Below are 23,109 nucleotides of genomic sequence, written 5' to 3'. Positions count from 1 at the left end.
TGCTATCATCTACCAAAGCTAGTGGCCATTTCAGGAATGGGAGCCAGGAGGCCTGGAGTCTAACGCTGACGGCTGCTGACTGGCTGTGTGGCATTGAGCCAGTCACATGAGTACTCTATCTCCATTTCCTCATCTGAGAAATGGCAATAAAAATAATCATACTTATCCAACTTTCTGAAGCATGTTCAAATCTCTGAATAAGATAGGCTTTTTAAGAGCAAGGTGGGGTCTAGAATCTGGGCTCCCATTACTCCTGGAATGTAATGCAAGTAATGTTTCCAGAAAAGACAACACATGTTACTTGCTGGAATGGTGCAGCAGGAATTGTATGAGCATTCACCAACGCCAAAAGAACTTCCTTTTTGGAAATGACCAATGGAACTGAAAAGTAACATATTTAAAACTGATAAAATAAATGCTTTTTGAATAAAATATAATTAACCTGTGGAACTCACTGCCACAATGTATCAATGGGGCCAGGAGCTTAATGGGATTCCAAAAAGGATTAGATATGAATAAAGGGAATATCCACAGTGCTTTAAAGAAGATAAAAATCATATTTTTAAAAGGGACAATTTTTTATAATACAGGGTATAAACCAAACACTAACAGAGAGGTTATGAAGAAACTTCTCCCATTGTTATTCCATGATTGTCCCCTACAGGCTTTCTTGCACCTTTTTCGGAAGTATCTGCCATTGCTGAGAAAAGGCTACTGAACTCTGTGTGGTCCACTTATTTCAGCCTATGTGGCTATTCCTATGTACAGCTGCAAATGAAACTTCAAAATTTTGCTCCAACCCTCTATTCTCTCTTCCTCTTGATAGGTTTCTATGCTATTCCAACAACAAAAAAGGGACCAGAAACACTATGGGCCTAGATTTACAAATGTGGGCACTTAAAATATATATGTAAAAATACATAGGCAGCTGCTCTCAAACCCACTGATATATGCGCAAAAGCCCAACTGAGCATGCAAATCAAATAATTGTGCACCTAAGTACCTATTTACAAAACTCAACCAACATGTGCAATTTTTTGAAAATGTAACTTGGGTCCCTATCTTTCTAAATTTGGTCCTATGCTTAGAATTATCTGTGTGTGACAAATTTTAAATATTGTTATTCCGCATACTCTTCTTTCTTCCAATGCAGGCTTCATGCTTATTCTTTTTTTTTTTTTAATTTTGATGAGCCTCTCACTTTTTTTACAAAAAATATACTAAAAATAAAAGGCTGCTAAGTTAGAATTTATATTCAGGATCATTTTCCATGTACGTTAGTAATCAGCTGTTATAATCAATATAATATGATGCTCAGAAACAGTGGAAATTCTAGGGGAAGATATATGTCCCCCTCTTCATCTGTTCTAAATCCTTTATCACCCTTTTCATTTTATCCTTTTGAAGATTTTTAAGCCAAATGTTAATGAGTCACTTTCCCCCCATATTATGTTGTCTCAGCATATAGCCTTGTCAATGTCAGCTCATTATACGATTTACAGCAGGTGGCATCAGTAGCAACAGTGAACCCTTGAACCCAAAATTTTAAATGTTAAAATGGCTATTTCACAGAACCTTTAGGAAATGCTGATGCTAATTCAAACTACACACATAGTTCCAGCACTTATGTCCTGATGTGTCATGTGGATGGAGTTCACATGTACAATGTAACATGTTAACTTTAACTTTGGAGACCAAAGCTAAACATTCTGATTCCTACTGGCTATGAGTAAAATTAATTGAACTTATTGGTTGAACTTATTTATGCAGATATTTCCATTGCTGCTGTAGAACTTTAGACACGTGACACAATCTTAGTGAACAGTACTTTTCAATCACAAAATCATCGCACTAGTTGAGTTAGTGGTCCCTACTCAGGAGAGATCCTCTCTCCCAGTAGCTAAGAATGGAGTGGGATTTGCTTCTCACATAGATATTAACATACATAACGGGTTCCTCGTCTTCAGCTAGCTGGTTTAGTCCTCTGGCTAGTTAGGTGTCTGATAGGACTTCTAAGTCCCATGCATGAGTGAATGAAGTGATACACATAAAGGTGTATGAGAGTGAAAATGTGAATAGGTGTGGGGTTTAGAGGAATAATGAGAGAGAGAGAGAGAGATGGAAAGGTTTGAAAAGAGAGGCACGTTATTGGGAAAGACAGAATTTAGTGGGCAGTGGGAGAAGGAGAGAAGAAAGAAGGAGACAACAAAAGGTTAGGAAAGCAAGACAAACAAATATAATGCAGTGGAAAGGAAACAAACCCTGAAGAAAGCTCAGAAAATGACACTCTGTGATGAGATGCATCTGTTTTATTACTTGATAATAAGTACAAAGGGCGTGGCTTTGACTAGGCACACTGCCAAGGGTATTTTGCACCCTGACTAGTGGACTCAGTCTTTGCCCAGTTAACTGTCAGGTAAATGTTTCAAACCCTGAAATCAGGCACCTGACCTGTGAACACATTGCAAAAAATTAACCCATGCTCTTACACCAACAGAAATATCAAGAGCGTTGTTAGGGACTTTATTTACTGTACACAGACTTTAGTCACAGTATGCTGAAAAACGTTTTTTTATATACGTAGGAAAACAACCTGGAAATTAAGCTATGGAGTCTGGTAAAAATCATGGCTTGCAGTAAAGGAAAATATGCTTTATTTCCAGAGGCTTTGGTCAGAGAGGCTCTTCAGTGCTACTGTAACAGCTGTGCCATAAAGATCAGTTATTGTGGTTACTCGTACAAAAATTAAAACCAAACATAACCTGAATCATAGGCACCGACTCCATTGGTGCTCCAGGGCTCAAGAACCCATCTTAAAAAAAAAAAAATACAGGGGGTGCTAAGCACCCACAGGGCCGCATTAATCTTTTGTGGGCTCTGGAGTCTGGACCGTAGCCCTGCCTGTCACTCTGCCACAATGCCCCGGCCCTGCTCGGCCTCTTCCCTCCAAGGCCCCTCCCACACTCCGCCCCAAGGCCCCGCCCCTGCTTGGCTCTTCCCTGCCCCGAGGCCCTGCCCACTGCTCGCATAGGGAGGAAGGAGAGGAAGGGAGCACCCACCAACAAACCCAAAAGTCAGTGCCTGTGGCCTGAATCCAATTCTACTATCCCCTCTGTAAGTGCCTGACCATCTTGACTGCCTCACATGAATCTTGCTATGCTTTTTAAAAAGTAACAAGACAAGGAATTATAAAATAAAAGGAAACAGCTTCTCTCCAGAAATTCAAAGTTCTGTTAGCTTGCAAAATATTGGCAATAAGTCCATTTAAATACCATATTCCAGAAGTTTTTGGCTAGATGCTACTCCAGTGACCTGTCATACATACTATAAGAGGTCATCAGATAGGAGCTTCTCCACTGCAAATCTGTGGAACTGAAAGGCATGCTCTGTACTCCAGAACAGCTCATCACTCTGCCCTTCATTTTAGCCTCATCTCAAAGTATTTGGAATATGATGACAACAGAGAAACTTGGCTGAGCACAAATATACAGTGAAACCTTCTTAATGTGCTGTTCGGTGGATGAGGCAGTTAACCATGAAACTAATTTAGCTTTGAACTTCAGTGGCCTACAAATGCCAACAAGTTTTCATCATTGCTATGTGCTGTATAACATGCACTATATTGTGTAATTATGGTTTACTGTGTGCACTTTACGTAAGTGGCTTTCACAAACTCTTTGGCATGCACAGAATAACACAATACTGCAAAGTGCTATATATGTACATTTAAGGTTGAGGAAAAATTGGTTTCATATTGTATTATCTTAGAAATACTATGTTGTCAGGTCATTTAAGACTAAGCATATGCACAAAGCAGCAGAGTTAACCTCAACTGTGGTGCTTCCCAATTTTCAAGTACTTAACTGTGCAATTTTAGCATTCTTTTAGAGCCCAGGCTAACTCTCAGTGAAGTCAATGGGAGTCTTTCCATTTACTTCAGTGAGAGCTGGTTTAGATCCTTATAGTTTTTTTTGGATCCTGACTTTATATGAGGACCTTAAACTCTATTACTAGTTAATGGAATCCAGTCTGCAACCTTTAAACTTGGTGGGACGGAGTAAAATTTTCTACTTTTTTATAAAAAAGATAAGTAATAAAATAAAAAGAAACAACTTCTCCCCAAGACTTCAGAGTTCTGTAAGTTTGCAACAAATTGGCAACAATCCATTTAAACTCCACATTCTGGAAGTTGTGACTAGACACTACTCCAGTGACCTGTCTTGCATACTTTAAAAGATCAAAATGTGGGAACTCCTCCCCTGAAAACCTTAGGAACTTGGAAACCACTTTGTACCCACGTAGTCCAAAACTACTCAACAATTTTCACTCCAGTATTGTTTTAAAAATCACTGTCAAAGACCACATCCGCAAAATTTCACCCCATAGCATATTAAGTTTTCCTCATGAATAACTGTGTTCCCCCCATGCTGCCATACGTTGGGTCCCACATTTGCCCCTTGGCGTGTCGAGAGGTATGAGGGAGATTCAGAGTGACAGAAAGGAAGGCTGTTCTAGATAGCAGCTTCTGCAGCTACAGTGACTTTTGCACCAAATGAAGCAAAATGATGGGAAAGTAATACACTGGTCAGTGCTAGATATGTTCTGGTCAATGGCAGATATGCAGAAGGACCAGGGAGGGGAGCAGAGTGGCGAAGTCTGTGAAGAATAGTGGGAAAAGGCAACCGTGGATTTTAAAAATAAGGAAGGTAGTTAACGTTGAATGGGAGCCTGAATTGATGGGGAACTACTGGAAATGTTTGAGGAAAAAGTTATTGGTATTATGGGCAGAATGCTCTGTAAGCATAAGAAGGCAGGTGGAAGTAATATGGACATGATGGTGTCTGGAATTATAGCTCACGCAAGCAATAGAGGAGGGAGCTGCATTAGTCAAGGGAAAAGGATGAAGGCCCGGTTGACGATTAAGCATTAATATAGCTAAGGCAGATATAAGACAGGTGGGAGGAGAAGTGACACCAAGGCTTAGGACAGCAGTCGTGTAACACAGATGCTTTATACTGCAGCATTTGATTTTTAAGTCCTAAGAGAGAGAGAGAGAGAGAGAAACACTGAGAAGGAAACAAGGATTTCAGGTTGAATACACAGTGTCTCTGCACACATGCAAAGAGCAGGGCTGGGCAACTCTGCTAGGAGGGCCAGGAAACATCCAGAAGTAGGGTCTGGCAGTTACTAAACATGCTCAGTGACAGTTTCTGAAGGTATATGGGAGGTTTTCATTGAGGGCAAGCAGTATTGTAGGTTCCACACACTCACCGTCTGAGAGGTGAGTGGGGATGGGAAAGTTATAAATATAGGAGTTTAAATAGCCCACTGGACTCAGTGACTGATTGACACAGGACCAAGAGACGTATCTGCTGTGTGGGATGGATTCCAACACCTGTATCACTTTGAATAAGGCTACAGATTTCCTGTTTCACCAAGAACTGAAGAGACCAGTCAGCTATTAACCCAAGGACTGGAATGCTGCTAGCCATAAGGATCCCCAGACTTTTGTTTGTTGACAAGGCTCTGGAAAAGAACAGAGATGCTGCCATTCTTCTCGGGGTACGTCTCCACTACAGAGCCTATGTGGGCATAGCTATGCCAGTACCGCCCTCTAGTGTAGACGCAGCCTACAGAATGAGTTTTTCTATTAGTGTTAGGAACACAAATTCCCCAAACAACATTAGCTACATCAGTGGTTCTCAACTTATTTATCATTGTGGGCTGCATATGGGGGCTGGCCAGCTGCCCAACCTCGGACCCCGGAATTTGCGGGAGCCCCAGACCCCTGGAGCTTGTGGGGCCAGGCAGCTTCCCCGGACCTCTGGAGCTTGCAGGGCCGGGTGACAGCCTCGGACCCCCGACCCTGGGGGGCGGGCCAGCAGCCCTGACTCTGCTGCGCTGGGGCAGCCCAGACCCCACTGCACCGGGCAGCCGGGAACCCAGACCCCACCATGCAGGCTGGCTTTTAGCACACAGATGAGCTGGGCTGCAGCTGTGTGCTAATTGGGCCACATGCGGCCCACGGGGTGAGAACTGTTGAGCTATGTTGACAGAAGCCCTCTTCCATCAACATAGTTGTGTCTATACTGGGGGCTTTGTCAGCATAGCTATGTCCGTCACTTATGGGGGGGGGGGGTTGTTTTGTTTTGTTTTTTTAACACCCCGGGCCAACACAAGTACGCTGATAGAACATTTCAGTGTAGATCAAGCCTCAAGCTCTGAAGAATCCAGGTGACACACACACTAAATATTATGGCTACATGCTAGAGTTTGAGAAATCCTCTGTGTGAGAAGATTAGAGGGGAATGTGTTTATATGCATGTGCTGATGTACAGAAGTGTAAACGTTATGCTGAAACCTTGCATTTAAACGTGTAACTGCAACAAAGAACACCAGCAGATTTACTGTTTTTTAGGTTTTGTTTAAAAAGTTTTTTGTGAGTATTCCAAATACCGTTTACAATGTTTGTGTGTGTATTAAACGTTCGTTTGCTAAAAAAAATGTTATGGTACTCTGTCTTCGAAGCTAACTGGGAACTGTGAATGGCTACATTCAGGCTTTTACATACAATAGGCCTGAATTTGACTCTGTTTAAAGCTATCTGAAAAGTTCTGAAAAGACAGAACTCTGGCCTCTGTTTCAGCAAAGAATTAAGCTGAGGTACAGGAAGGAGGGGAGCGTAATAGAATTACCCAGAATACTGCCTCAGCATCCCTCTAACCTGTTAGAGTGGCAAATGAGACTAATTATGTTTGGAGTTTCTCCTGTTGCTCAGCAGAAACAATTCAGTCAAAGATATTTAGCTGAAAGAAACAGGGATGAAGTTACAAATTTATTTTATCAAGATAGAAGGGAAACATTAAAAGTGTCAAAAGATATACACAGCTGAGCACCAGGTAGTGATAGCTATAGTTAATGTTTAGGTGACTAATAGGATTAAGTGGAACCAAAATGTATGCAACTTATATGTGAATACTATATACATTTTACATGAGATCATATATTGACTCACAAACTAATGTGAAAGTGGTAATTTTCATACTATAATTTACCATACACATGTCTAGCATTTACTAAAAATACATGATATAGTAATTAAGTATATGTCATACATATATCATTTCCACACGAGAGTTGAAGGTAGTTAGAAGAAGAGTAGAAAGGACTAAGAAATGACCTTTTGGACTTCACAGAGGATGAGTATTGGTATACAGAGAAGACACTAGCCAGACAGAGTTAAACAGGAGCAAAGCCTTCACAGAAGGGAGATAGCCTGCTTAACTATGGAATTGGGCCAAGTAAGTGGAGGATCCAGTGGCAAAGGCTATGCTTAATCAAGAGTGAAGGAGAAGGCAGAAAGCAAAAGACTGTTGACTACATATGGGAGAGTTATTTGCATATTATGACCAGATAGATGAAATAAAAACCTATCATTGTTCTCTGACATCTTGATTATGTTGACTAATCCGCAACTGATGGCTGACAAGTAAAATCAGAGCCAGAGAATGCGGAGAATTTAACTATTAGAATAAAGGTCTAATCAAAAACGAGAACATGGTGGGGAAATGCTAGCAACAAAAGACTCCCAATGATAGAAACACAGGCCTATTTTTTGCTGTCAGACACCAAACATGTTTTTCATCCAAGCCAAGGAGCCCTGCAAACACAGTGAAGAGCTTCATTTGTGTCTATCATTCATTCTCTTCTTCTTGCAGAGAATACTGCATCCTTAAAATTACATCTGAACAATTGTTCTAAACTGGTTTGAAAAATTTAACAAGTTGTCTAGATTGTTAAATAATATTTGGCATAAAGGTTCAGTTACAAAAAATTATGATGTCTATCTGAACAATAATGGTTTTGGCCTTGGATTTAGCACAACAGAAATTGATACCAACAAAAAAAATTAGAATGTTTTTCCCTCCTGACAAAAATATTGTCTTCTTCTAACTACACCTTTGAAAAATATTTTCTTCTTTCACAACATGTGGACAGGATATTGTTGTGGTCACATACTGTTTTTCACCAAAGTTAAGCTTATTGTCTGGAGAACAGGTTTTTTGTTTTTTGTTTTTTAAATGAGCTGAGTTATATGGAAAAAAACAAACAAACACAAGCTGCTGGAAAATTAATTGGGGAGCATCAGTCAAAACCAAAAAATGTTACGAGGTTATCAGATGTCTTAAATACTGAAATGGAAATAAAAGATACAAAGATTAAGAGAGGAAGATTCAAATGTGTTGCACTGGAAGCCAATAGAAGAGGATCTCTCTCTCTGTTTTTGCATATGGTTTGTTAATAGCAGTGATGGCAGACAAGTGTAGTGCACACTTCTCTCAAAGCAGACAACCAATGGTTTCATACCAACTCTTACTGGGGCAAGGAGTGAACAGAGTTAAAATTATTTCAGAGAATAAAATCAGCTTGTGTTCTGCTAAGTGATGGGAAGTGTAAAAGAATTAAGATGGGTATGATGTATGAGAATATTAATTCCAGAGGTAACCGTATTTAAGTGGCGTAACAACTCTCAACACTAACAGACTAAATTATTGTGCCAAAATCTGCCTTATACAGAGTTCACTAGAAAAAAGGATTATTCCCTTAACTCAAAACAACAAAAGAGAAAAACTGAATTTCAATCTGATAAATGAAGAATAAACTTACTAAACTAAATTAAACATTACCAGGCACAGATTTGAAGGAGAGAGCCCCTCAATCAAAGAATAGATTATTTTAAGATATGTGCTATGAAAAAAAGTATATTCTAATGCCTTTACATTACATTTTACACAGTAGGAAAACGCATTAGCTAAGTTTGATTACAAAATTCTTCTCTTCCCCCTTATTGTTCTAGACCTATCACACACATTTGCTTTCATGCTGCTACAAAATAAAATATTAATTGATTCTGAGCTGTACTGCTGACTAACTAAAGAATTTTGATATTTCAAGCTGAGCTCATACAAACAGTTTCATTAACATTTAGGACTTTACAGTTCTTCAAATATAGTAATAAACATTAATTGTTTCACACAACTAAGTCTGAAAACAAAAGCTTCTCATTTTCTTGCAGCTACACATTGTTACTATAATGTTAGAAGTTACTACAAAAAACTTTTCTTTAGCATTGATATTTTACACAGAGATGGTACAAGGATTTGATAGTAATAGTAATTGGCATTTTTAATATATAAAATGCTATTTTTTACAAACTAAATTTTACTCATTTTGGAAAAGGAACATTTTTTCCCAAGGAGGTTTAAAAATAGCTGCTCTAAAAAACAAATAGGACACAAAATAAGGTTCAAATAACATTTCAGAGTATTGACAGATCAAACTGAAGGCAACAGTGATTCATGACAACATAAAAGGAATGCTTCTATAATGGGCAAATTAACTTCACAAGGGTAACAACATATCAAAGCCATCAATTTATCAAACCCCCTCATATTTAGTCATGTACAACCCATTTTTTGGCTCAGATATTATAAACATGCAGAGAAACACCTTATGAGAGAGTATAAATACTAATACACCAACAATTCAAAAATTCCATCTTTGATACAGGTTCTAGATCTAGCTGCTTTCAGTGACATACAATATATAGTAACACATGCAAGACTTCTACTGATCAGTTAGCAAGAATACAAAAACAGTAATACCCCATAATAACTTTAGCACTTGACTTAAAAACAAATTCCCTTTTAAGGAATGAAATCATAAACCTATCTTATGCTTCTAATATGAACACATCACGGGACATGGGACTCTTTCAATTAAAATCCTTACCTGTATATTCACAGAGTTCTTTGTTGTCTGACAATAAATTGTAAGGGCAGTCATATTTGAAAGTAAAACCATTAGGCTATATTCATGGAATGCTGCAACAGAGCCATTGAACGAATAACAAGGAAAGCACAATACCTTTAGCAAGTCTCCTCAGAATCTGACAGCGGCATTTAAAAGAGACAGCTATCATTCTTGCTTACTGCCTTCAGTGGTAAAGTATACTCTTGGCTCTGCTCTGCTGGATGCAGCAGAAGCATATGAATTCCTCGCTCACATACCAGAAGAAAGGTAGTCCCAGTGGGGAGTGACAAAGCTTAATTCCTCTTGGCTGATGCAGAGATCAGCTTCATGTCATCCAGCAAAGCTGTGTCATTCACTACTACTACCACCACCACTTGCAGTACGAGATCAATGGCTTAAAATGCAATGTTCCTTTAGCAACTACAAAGCATCAAATAGTATAAAATGCGAACAATGATACTAGACGGAGCCATTCTCTCACATTCCCCTGCTGCGCACAGAGCGCTGGTTTCTGTTCTAGGCAAAGGGCCATGCATTTCAGCAAATTTAGGGATTTTTCCCCCCCTCCCTTACACATCTTTCATCTCCTTTGTGATTTGCACTGAACAAGACGACAAAAGAGTAGAAATGCTAGTTTTGAGGGGGAATATTTTAAAATGAAAAATATGTTTTAAAGGATTTAGATTTTACATTATATGAAGGTAGGGGAAAAAACCAAACTATCCGCATACCTGATTTTATCATCTGAAAAGCATTTTGATAATTTTAAAATAATTATATTAAGGTAGTGGAAGCAAGAGATCAGAGAGAAAGAGCACAGAGGGATATAGTTTTGTGGGCAGGACCATGAAGCATTTGATCACACAAAATAAATAAAATGATGCTGCATAGAAAATATGCAATAAATCGGGTTCACTCACCAATTCCCAACCTCCCCAACTCAAATGTGGGGAAAAGAAAAAAAAAGGAAAGAAATTCAGATCCACTTTTAGGGCATCTAAGAATCAACTTGTCCCATTTCATAACAAATCTATCCAAACCTTACCAAATTTTATGTATGGCACAATATTGCTCCATTACTTCAGATGTTTTACAGTCTCTTATCTCCATTCACAGAGAAATTGAACATTTCATTTGCATAATAATGAAGTAAAACATGATGCTTAAATGACAGCTCCACTGTACCTTTACAAAAAACCACAATTTTTCTAACGGACAAAACCCAACATAGGATCTGTGAATTTAAAAGCAAAAATTTAAACAAAGCTGTATAAAACTTTAAAGGCAGATTTGTGTCCAAAAGATAAATGGTTCACTTGACAATGTCAACACTGTTCATTTAAAACATTAATTATTAATCTATCACCCCTTCTCCTCCATTTTGGGAATACATTTAACATGGCTTCATATACTCCATGTCCTGTTCATTTTCTTCTATTTTAAAATTAGTGAGGGTCTGTTCTGACATTTTTAACCAAGGTTGCAGTTAATTTGATCAGTTGGTGCTAAGGTGCACATGTGCTACATTGGGGGATTAAAGGATAGAAGTAGTATTAGATTTCTGGGGAATGGGGGGGAAGTGGCAGGGAGGAATAGGACAATGTTTGTCATAAGCCATACATTTTGTAAATGTTAATAAAATTCTGGAAGCTGCCATGGAAAAGGCCATCCAAAGAAACTCTAAAGGGGAAACAGATTATTCTTTAAGACAGTGCTTCTCAACCTGTGGTCTGCGGACCCCTGGGGGTCCATGGAATATGTCTAAGGGGTCGGCGAAAGACAGAAAACTGACTGAACAGAAATCAGCTATACAACAGAGAATATATTTCCAAAGGGGTCCACACCTCCATTCGAAATTTTCTAGAGATCCACAGATGAAAAAAGGTTGAGAACCACTGCTCTAAGTACTTCATCAGACAGATCAGTTTCTTTCTCAATTTTAAATCAGAATTTCCACTCCTCTGTTTTTTTTATTTCCCCCTTATTAGGGGCATCCTATCCCTCCTGGTTGTAGCAGTACCCACATTTTGAAGAGACTGACCAGACATAGTTTATCAACACAGCTACAATGTCGTAGACAGACCCACTAACAAGAGATTGTTTTGTTTTCATTGGAAGCTGATGAGAGGCTATCTGCTTACCTCTTCTCCAGTCTTGTTTTCAGCTCCCATAGCCCGAAGTTCCAAATAATGGAACTATTCTAGGCAGTAGTCAGTCTGATGTCCCTTGGTTGCAGATTTGAGCATATCACAGTGTGGGGGATTTGGGTGGTCTGTCTCTGTAATTGCTGAGTTGTGACAAGTTACGGGCTGCGTGTGTGTGGTGGGTTGGGGAAACATGGGTTTCAGCCAGTGTTATTCATGGAGATCCTGAAAGTACTTGTGAAATGTTGAGCTATTAACTGCTGTTTGGAGCCTTGCCCTTACAGAATGATGAAATCAAAGAGGGAGGCACTGGATCCATCATTGACAGAAGTGTCATTATCTTTTTCAAAATGGCAACTTGCCAACATTCCTTCAGGAAAGCATGTGATTTGGCCCATGCTCAAGTCTCAATACCAATCATGTCATCAATTATTACCCTGTCTTTAATCTTCCATTTTTTAGGAAAGATTTCTGAGGAAACAGCAGCAAAGCAACCCAGGAAATACCGAGAGTCTTCAGATTTCCTTGTTCCTTGTCAATCCAATTTTAGCCACGTTTATGGTGAGGAGATTGTACTGGTCTTGTGGGTCAATGACGCCCTTCTGGCAGAGGATCAAGATCAAGCGTCCACATCAGTTTTTTTAGATGTCAGAGACTTCTGATGCCGTGAAGCCTCGCAAGGACACATAGAGTTGTTTAAGTAGCTCCAATCACTACTCTGAGAGAAACCAGAGGAGGCTATTGGATGATTTTTCAGCTGTCCCAAGAGCTCTATTCTTTCCTGCTTATTGTGCATGGTTCTACCATTTTCTGTATTTTTTTAGGAATCAAAAATCTCTTTTACAGGACAGTAATTGCCAGGATGGCTCTTCTTTTCTTTTAGACTCTGATTCAGGAAAGTACATAAGCATATTCTCATTTGTGTGTAAGCACTTTCCCTAATAGGGATGTTTTTCTGAACTGGGGCCTTAATGATAGGTACCAAATTTTTGTTGTTGCAGAAATGCTCTGGTAGAAGCCCAGTTCTTTGGGATTTTCCTGGGATGTGTGACATTTAAACGTGATACTGATCTAACTGGTCTTTTGGAAAAAATAAAGGGTTATGGACAATGAAAAAGCAATGAAAGCCTTGTCAACATAATGAATGGTAAAACAGATATGAGAATACTTTGAAAAACTACACACACGTGCACACATAAAAATATAAAATTGTGTGCATGCAATTATTTTTTCTTACCCTTGTGTCTACAAGATTTTCATTATTTCCTAATTGGACATAACTATTTTTTTTCATTACAAACAAAACAACAAATGCATTAGTAAATCACACATCTTAGAATCTTTGCTGATTTGGCCTCCCTTCTTATTACTTAATGGACCGACTATTTCTCCAGAGTTTTCTCCTGATACATTTGTAAAAACTTTTTTTCATCTTAATCCCTTTGGGTAGTGTCAACTCATAGTGCCTTTTTTGCTGACCTCATTATTTTCCTTACAAGTCATAAATTAGTCTTATAAACATATAGTATTATATGTACCACATACAGATTTGTACAACTAAGATTATATTTGTAAATATTTTATTGCATGTCATTAAATGGAAGCAGCTCATTTTTATGTGACAAAATAGACATGATCAATATATATATTTCCTCTCAAAGGTCACCTTCTACCTAATCTTTACCAACCCATCTCTAGGGAGAATGCTTCATAACACTACATCAGTTAAATTCCTCTGAAGTAACCTAAGACAGAAAATTAAAATGAAGAAAAATATGCTTGTTCTATATGGAATAAGAGATTGCAATTTTTATAAAAAATAATATTCCAATATGAAAGCAGGAATTTAACTTGCTGATATTTAGAAGTGATCAGAAATTTTCCGTCAAAATGACTTTTGGATGGAAAATGAATTTTCTGGAAATTGAAATTTTATGTGGAAAACGTTGATTTTGGCAAAAACTTTTAGTTTTCTGTTGGAAAAATCTAAATGAAATATTTAGTTTCTGGTCAGTTCAACATTAATCTGTATTCATAGAATCATAGAATATCAAGGTTGGAAGGCAACTCAGGAGGTCATCTAGTCCAACCCCCTGCTCAAAGCAGGACCAATCTCCAATTTTTGCCCCAGATCCCTAACCAGCCCCCTCAAGGATTGAGCTCACAACCCTGGGTTTAGCAGGCCAATGCTCAAACCACTGAACTATCAACAAATTCTGGTTCCAAATACTTAGTCAGTGACTTCACCAGTTCAGCTGTCTGACTTTCTTTAAAACTTGGCAGAAAATATATACTACTTAATATTATTTTCTTGATTTATTATAAATTATTTTAATAGATTATAATAAGACTAGTCATTAATATAGGCTGTCAATTTCAAATTTATTTTTAAATTAATTTTTAAAAAATGTAATTTAAATGAAAAATATGATTTTTTTAAAAATATTATAAATTCCCCCCCCCCCAACTTCAACAGAGCATCACGACAGCTCAGGAGGGGGGCAGATTAATATCAAACCAAGCTGAAATGAGATGTTTTGATTTGGTTCAACACACCAAAATGAAATATTTTGATTCAGGAATGTCAGGTTTTTTTCTGTTGGAAATAGTGAAACAAACATTTCAACATCACCAGACCAGCAACTTGTGAACTTTCCACTCTGCACAACAACAACAACAAAATCTGGTATTTTGGCTTTTATCCTGATTTGGGATTTGATTTTTATCCTGCCTTACTGATGTTGATTCCAACAGTCGTGATTTCCACTCTAGACCCTCAATCTTGCACTGTAATGTGCATGGATGGATTTCAGTGGTGTTCTGTGTAGTTGCAGTGGTTTGCCCATTTCAGGAATGGAGCATAAATACACAGCTCATGAGCCTATTATTACAAACATTTAATGAGGGTGGGGGAAAGCATTTTATTAAAGTCATGATGCACTTCCAGAATGGAAGAGTACTTCATATAGAACAATTTTTTTTTTTCACTTTCTTGATCTTAACTCCACCTTAAATTCAGACACCCAGAGTTCTCAGGTGATTAAACAACACTTGGTTTCAGTCTCATGCATCTTGATTCATTCAGATGTATTGGTACTTTGTACAACGGCCTATTTTGTATGCCATTGCATACATAATTAACTAAAGAGAGACTGGTTTCAGAGTAGCAGCCATGTTAGTCTGTATCCGCAAAAAAGAAAAGGAGGACTTGTGGCACCCATTGTTTCATGTTCTCTGTGTATATAAATCTCCCCACTGTATTTTCCACTGAATGCATCCGATGAAGTGAGCTGTAGCTCACGAAAGCTTATGCGCAAATAAATTTGTTAGTCTCTAAGGTGCCACAAGTCCTCCTTTTCTTTTTTTAAAAAAGACTGTAGGTGCCTGAAAAGTAATAGCATTTATTTCCAGCCACATTTAAAATATACTAACAATAAAGACAGAGGAGGTTGCAATCGTCCCTGCTGAAATAGTTTGGTAACTGAGGGAGTGCTGCCCAGTGAAAAAATGAATGACAATGGCTAGAGATTGTCAAGAGAAGTTGTCAAGGTTCCTTCCCCACTCTGAACTCTAGGGTACAGATGTGGGGACCTGTATGAAAGACCCCCTAAGTTTATTCTTACCAGCTTAGGTTACAAACTTCCCCAAGGTACAAACTTTGCCTTGTCCTTGAACCATATGCTGCCACCACCAAGCATTTTAAACAAAGAACATGGAAAGAGCCCACTTGGAGACGTCTTCCCCCAAAATATCCCCCCAAGCCCTACACCCCCTTTCCTGAGGAAGGCTTGATAAGAATCCTCACCAAATTGTACAGGTGAACACAGACCGAAACCCTTGGATCTTAAGAACAATGACAAATCAATCAGGTTCTTAAAAGAAGAATTTTAATGAAAGAAAAGGTAAAAGAATCACCTCTGTAAAATCAGGATGGGAAATACCTTACAGGGTAATCAGATTCAAAACAGAGAATCCCTCTAGGCAAAACCTTAAGTTACAAAAAGACACAAAAACAGGAATATACATTCCCTCCAGCACAGCTTATTTTACCAGCCATTAAACAAAAGGAAATCTAATGAATTTTCTAGCTAGATTACTTACTAACTTAACAGGAGTTGTAAGTCTGCATTCCTGATCTGTTCCTGGCAAAATCACACAGACAGACCAACCCTTTGTTCCCCCTGGCTCCAGATCTGAAAGTATCTTGTCCTCTCATTGGTCATTTTGGGTCAGGTGCCCGCTAGGTTACCTTAGCTTCGTAACCCTTTACAGGTGAAAGGGTTTTGCCTCTGGCCAGGAGGGATTTTATAGTACTGTATACAGAAAGGTGGTTACCCTTCCCTTTATATTTATGACAGAAGTCTAAAAGTGAATTTTTAAATCTATACTTATTATTTATAGCACCCAAACGCCCAAGCAAGATTAGGGGCCTATTGTGCTAGACCCCGTATGAAGATATAGTAGAAGAAAGTCCTTGCCCTGAAGCTCCTAACTGGAAACAAAATGCAATAAGCAGATATTACAAAGCACAGGAGATATGTAGAACTTGGTCAAAACACGGAATTTCCATTCCACGGGAAATTCCTATGTTTTAAAATTTTCTTTCATCCCAAACTGGATCAAAAAGTTGACATTTTAAAAATTCCCAGAATTGTGAAAAATTTCATGTTGAAATATTGAAAATGACTTATCAAAATGTTTTGCTCCACTAATGTTTTGAAGTGCTTCATGCCAATAAGTTGGAAGCCTTTGTTTTGACTTAATTTTTTCAACTATTATATTATGTATTGACTAATATAGTATCTCATAAAAGTCCAAAGTGCTTCGATCTTACATGAAATGCATCAAACTTATCAAAACAAAATGTTTCAATAATTTTTAATCAAAAATGTCAGTGAAATCAATACATTCCTGTAAAGCAGTTTGATTTAGCTAAATCAGCATTTTACAACCATAAACTGTTCTGCCAGAAAATTTTTGTTTAGCTGTAGAGATGAGAGAGGGGGAAGGTATCAGTAATAAAATCCCATAGTAGCATAGGTCAGCTATGTCCACAGCTTGTTGGTTCCCAATTATTTGAAAGGTGATTTTTATGTACATATCTATTAAATAAATATCAGCTATGCCTGATTGATGTTTCAATCTTTCCAGAATCAGTTGGCTTATTTCTTTTAGGATTTACAGCAAAGGAAAGTCTTGAGGAAGGATTAGAAGAGGCAGAGGGCACTGACTTCACATATTCATGCCAGCAAGGCATTCCGTACATAAAGGGCAGATTGAAAGAAATCAGAGACATCTGTGGTGAACTTGACAAACAGGCTGATCAGACTAGCATCTTTGGGGGAGTAGAGGAGGTGGGACAGGAAGAAACACAACAGGAGACAAGAGTGGATAAACAGAGGTGGACAGAGTCAAGAAGGACCCTGGTGATGAGAGCACGAACTTTAATTTGATGCAGCAGAAAATGGCAAGTCAGTGAAAGGATTATCTACTGGAATAATGGTGGTTGATAATTTTACCTTTTTTCCAACCTGAGCAATAACGCTTTGCTTTCTACTGAGATACTGCCCTTGTGGTTTAAGAAGATTAAAAAAAAAATCAGTACTCTTCCCCCCCCATTCCTACTTTGGCAGAGTGCCTATGGTTCTGGAACTCCCTTCATCCAGAGATCAGGATGAGCTTGTTTTACATCTTCAATGGAAAATCCAAAACAGACTTCTTTGCAGACCTCTACTTCTGTTAAATGAAGCTATACATCCACACACACCAGCCATCCCCTAAATAACCAGTCCTATGTGGAAATACTCCTGCTTCACAGAAAAACTAGACTGTTCATAGACAACAATGAATCTTTTTAATACTTAAATATGGTGTCCAAATACCATAGTAGTGGCACTTAACATGGCCCTAAAAGCAAACCATTTTTTTTAAAAAGTAGGGAGTGAGATCTAGATAGAAAATGATTAGATTTGGGGCTGCTGGCAACCTAGATACCCCCAGTTCAACACCCATGAGTCAATCTATGTAAGATTAGTCAGTATTGCCTCACCCTGGGGTGCCTTGTAAAATGACACATTGAAGAACAAATGTTTCAGTATTGAAAACCTGAACACATTTTGTTAATTCTCCAATTCATAAACCATGGAGCTACTGTCTGGTACCACTAAGCTTTCATGAATTAAAAACAAACAATAATCTGGTTTTCTGAATGCATTTTATAAAACTGCGTATAATATTAAATTATAGAGAATGTACACTTTTTCTACCTAAAATTAATTTTCCAGTGAACACCACCTACAGTGAATGCTCTACCATACATTGTGTCCTTTACAGTAAACTGTACAACAGATGCACAAAAAATGCGTGAATAACTGGTGAGAAAATTTAAACCGTCTTTTTCAATAAAAATGTGCAATTGCAGAAAGGCTGAGAACTGTTTGTTTACATGGAGGAACTGTCCTTTGCAGACCTTTGAGATATTTACTACAACACAGATCTTTCACTCTTAACCTAATTTCATTTATTGTAAACTGCATGGTTCAGCTGTTCTGGCCAATGCTTTCACAAACGCATAGCTTTGCTTTAAAAAAAAAAATTAGGGGCTTGAGAGGAATTGTAATATACTAATGAAATGATACCGTATGTGCCACAATAATAAAGAACCTTATCTTAGCAGCTCTATTAAATTCTGTCTTTCAAAGGTATCACTAAAAATAAGCTGAACTATGTGAGATTTTAATTTGGGCAGAAACCTACATAAGAAAAAGATGCAGTCTGTGAATCATTTTGGATACAGCACCACTTTTCACATGAATCCATAACACTGCACCGTGTTTCTTGGTTTTGATTCATAAAATTGGAAGAAAAAGAAAGAGGGTGCTTTCTTTCCAGAACACTGCTGAGAAATCTTCTTAGTGTCTTCTGTCATAATGATTCATAAACAACCTGTAGTCTTCCAAATATAATTAAATAAATCACCACCCAGATAGTTTTTCACCAATATTGGAAGCAGTAGCATTAAGGAAAGAAAATGATACAACTGAAACCAAAAAGGATTCTGCACCAATGTCTGTAGATTTCAAGGAGAGAAACTATAAATAACCACCCCCCCTCCAGCAGGCACACTCAGCCTAGTGGTGGTGTCTGCCAGCAGCATGCATATAATTACAGTCTCTGGGATTTAATGTAATCGCAGAACTAAGGGATGTCTCTGTTTTACAAGCAGTTTCTACATGCTGTAGTACATGGTTAAAGACTTCTGTAATTCCAATCTCTAAAGGGCTTCCTACTTTTTCAATTAGTCACAAAGCTGACCTTCCTGCTGTTGCAACATCCTTTATTTTATGGAAAACAGAGTTAGCTTTTGAAAAGCTAGGCTCCCAAAGGTGTTTGATTTGAAAAGTCCTTTGGGGGCTGGTTAGGGGATTTTACCTGTTCTAATCAAATTACTATAATACAATCTACATATTTATCCTTTATACAGTGGAGTACAGATGCTAAACACAACACACTGTAAACAAATAAAATGCTGTTAAGAAATTCCTATACTCACTATTACCATTCAAGTGGGGTAAAGCCTCTTATACTTAAGAGAAAACAGCTGCTTTGACTCTGCCATTTAAAATCAAAAGATTATCCCAATACCACTAAAACAAAAAGTAGAATAATTATACCTTTCTCTAGTTCTATTACTGGCTTCTGTATTTAATTTTGATACATTATTTTAATAATTTAATAGTTATGTAAATGTGAACACCATATGAACAGATAAAATACACCAAATGTTGGTGCCCATAATGCATTTAGCATAAGGTTCTAGGAGTTTTTCAGGTATGAACTTTAAAGATTTTTATAGGCAAAACTTTATGTCCAAGAAACCCTGAAAGGACAATAAGAGATAATAACTAAGGTGATGCAGTACAAAGATGAGGTGATACAAGTTACTCTATATAAATAAAAGTTTCAACCCACACCAATTTCTGATGGCTGAGTTATAAATCCTTGAAAATACAGAATTGAAAGGGAAAACCTGATTCACTGATGGAATTATATTCCCATCTCTGCATAAATTGCAAGATGGCAAGGTTGCTTGGATGGACAATCCTTTGGTTGCTTTGGATGGACAATCCTTTGGTTGCTTTGGATGCTATCTGAACAGTGGCCAACCAGCTACACAGTGTCACTCTTTCCCCAGAGTATCACCTGTCAGAACATCTCCGGTGAGAAGCAGAATCTGTATGCCTCTTTCACCTGTCCAGTACATAATAAGGTGTGGAGAGAGAGAGATCAAATATATAAAACATGAGACTGGACAAAGAAAATAAGGGGGAGAGGGGAATTACATTCCAAGTTTTAACACCTGGAGGCTGACTGTGCTAAGAATACGTTGACTTAGTTCTACAGCAAGTGGGGCGGACGAGTGACTAACATGCTCAATATTCTGTACTAATCCAGGCATTTATGTAGCTCCACCCTACACCCCTCCACATCATGCCATGAAATAACACCAGGATTTAGGCTTTTGAGGGAGCAGCATTTTTATGCAGAGACAAAGCTGCAATGGATGCAACAAGATGGACAGAGAGAGAAGGTGAGTGAAGTAATATCTTTTATTGGACCAACCTCCTGTGGGTGAGAAAGACAAGCTTTTGGGCGACATAGGTCTGAAGAAGAGCTCTTTGTAGCTCGAAAACTTGTCTCTCTCACCCACAGGAGGTTGGTCCAATAAAAGATCTCACACCCCATTTGTCTCTCTAATATCCTAGGACTGACACGGCTACAACAATACTGCATACAACAAGGTGGACATTAAGCAAAGAAAAATGTGTTGTCTGAAACTTTTTTTTAAATGGTCTCTTTATCTGAAGTATATCCTCAGCATTGGCTGTTCTTTGGCAACCTTCACGCTACGTGCCAGTAAGTAAACTGTTTAAAGGGCCAAGTCTCTTGTGTTTCAGTGTACCATACACATCATGTTTCCATAGCCTAATAGCTTTTTTAGGAGGGTGCACTGTGTCTTTTTATAATCCTCAACACTGCACCTGAGGGATAGTCACTCTACACCTCTCTTCATAGTTTCCAATAATGTGATGTCTTTCATTATCCTACACTATGAATTTTAAAAATACAACTGTTTGATAGCATCTTTTGAAGCATCTTCTGATCAACTACTGAAAATGAATTATTTCAATCCTCGCACGTAAAAGTAAAAAAGAAAAAAGAAACAAAATAAAATTCACTGAGGTTTATCTCCATGGCTTGCTTCTTGGCAGATGTAATGACATAGATCACACTGTGTGGCACTAAACATTTTCATCCAGCATAGCTCAGCAAGGGGAAGTCATACAGAGCAATATGGATCATTTGGCAAGTTGAGCCCATTAAACAAAATGAGTTTTAAAACAGCCAAAGGCAAGATCTAGGAACAAAGAATGAAGGCCACATCTACTCAAAGGGGAATCATATCCTAAAAAAAGTGAGTCTGAAAAGGGTCACTGTGGACAAATAACTCAACATGAGCTCCCAGTGTGATACTGTGGCAAAAAGGGCCAATGCAGTGAGTAATCAGTGGGAGTCAGGAGGTGTTTTTACCTCTTTATAAAGCATTGGTGAGACCAACACTAGAATACTCTGTCCAGTTGTGGTGTGCATTAGAGTGTGTGCACAGATGAGCCACAAAAATTACTTGAGGGATGAAGAAAATGCTGTATAGTGAGAGGCTTAAAAAGCTCAATTTATCTAGCTTACAAAAAAAAAAGAGTGAAACCTGACTTGATCATGGTGTATAAGTACATCCACAGAGAGAGAAAATATGAAGTACCAAAGGGCTCTTCAGTCTAGCAGAGAAAATATAGCAGAAACCATGGCTGGAAGTTAAAGACAGACAATTTAAAATTAGAAATTAGGTACAATTTTTTTCACCTGCACATCTACCAATGTGATATATGCCATCATGTGCCAGCAATGCCCCTCTGCCATGTACATTGGCCAAACTGGACAGTCTCTACGTAAAAAAATAAATGGACACAAATCAGACGTCAAGAATTATAACATTCAAAAACCAGTCGGAGAACACTTCAATCTCTTTGGTCACTCGATTACAGACCTAAAAGTGGCAATTCTTCTACAAAAAAACTTCAAAAACAGACTCCAACCGAGACTGCTGAATTGGAATTAATTTGCAAACTGGATACAATTAACTTAGGCTTGAATAAAGACTGGGAGTGGATGGGTCATTACACAAAGTAAAACTATTTCCCCATGTTTATTTTTCCCGCCCCACCCCCCACTGTTCCTCAGTCGTTCTTGTCAACTGCTGGAAATGGCCCACCTTGATTATCACTACAAAAGGTTCCCCCCCTCCCCGGCCCCGCTCTCCTGCTGGTAATAGCTCACCTTAAGTGATCACTCTCTTTACAGTGTGTATGGTAACACCCATTGTTTCATGTTCTCTATGTATATAAATCTCCCCACTGTATTTTCCACTGAATGCATCCGATGAAGTGAGCTGTAGCTCACGAAAGCTTATGCTCAAATAAATTTGTTAGTCTCTAAGGTGCCACAAGTACTCCTTTTCTTTTTGCAAATACAGACTAACACGGCTGCTCCTCTGAAACCCACAATTTTTACAGGGTGATTAAACAAACTACCAAGCAATGTAGTGGATTCTCCATCTCTTGATGTCTTCAAGTCAAGACTGGATGCCTTTCTGGAAGATATGTTTTAGTCAAACAAGTTTTTGGGCAGGGGTAAAGGTATGGAATTCTACAGTTTGTGTTATACAGGAGGTCAAACTAGATGCTCTAATGATCCCCTATGCCTTTAAAAACCTATGAACAAGGATGATAATGTGATTGCATAAGGCTATCTGATACTTCTTTTCCCCCCCTTTAAACAGTAGAGATTAGCAATAATTGAAAGTGGGCAAGCAAAACTCTAAAGGGTGTTTAGACCATTCTCATCATGAAATATTTACATTAGGCAGATCATGAAATGCCTTGTGTTGTACCAGTCTGAAATCTGTGCACATAAGATTTGATTAAAACTTGGGATTATCTGCAAAACCTGTTTTAACAAAAATAAATGAATAGTTTGTTAATATGCTTATTTTTAAAAATTCTTCTAAATTTCAAAAGCCAAAGTATAACAAGAA

General features: G+C 38.1%; 1 protein-coding gene across 13 annotated transcripts in view; it reads right to left on the bottom strand.

Annotated features, from left to right (window-relative positions):
- The window catches only part of GRIP1 (glutamate receptor interacting protein 1), a 546,608-nt gene that overhangs the window by 228,549 nt on the left and 294,950 nt on the right, over window positions 1-23,109 (bottom strand). Inside the window, exon 1 of one of the 13 annotated variants that reach the window (XM_043548286.1) lies at window positions 9,928-10,414. The exons of the other annotated variants lie outside the window; for them this stretch is intronic. Coding sequence (XP_043404221.1) covers window positions 9,928-9,982 — 55 coding nt within the window. The 5' untranslated portion in view covers window positions 9,983-10,414. Of the gene's footprint in view, window positions 1-9,927; window positions 10,415-23,109 lie in introns of those variants that run through there. 13 annotated transcript variants of the gene reach the window in all.

The sequence above is a fragment of the Chelonia mydas genome, chromosome 1 (genome assembly GCF_015237465.2).
Source record: "Chelonia mydas isolate rCheMyd1 chromosome 1, rCheMyd1.pri.v2, whole genome shotgun sequence".
In the NCBI taxonomy this organism is placed as follows: Eukaryota; Metazoa; Chordata; order Testudines; family Cheloniidae; genus Chelonia; species Chelonia mydas.
The sequence above is the reverse complement of the archived record's forward strand: the minus strand, read 5'-3'. Positions and strand labels throughout refer to the sequence as shown.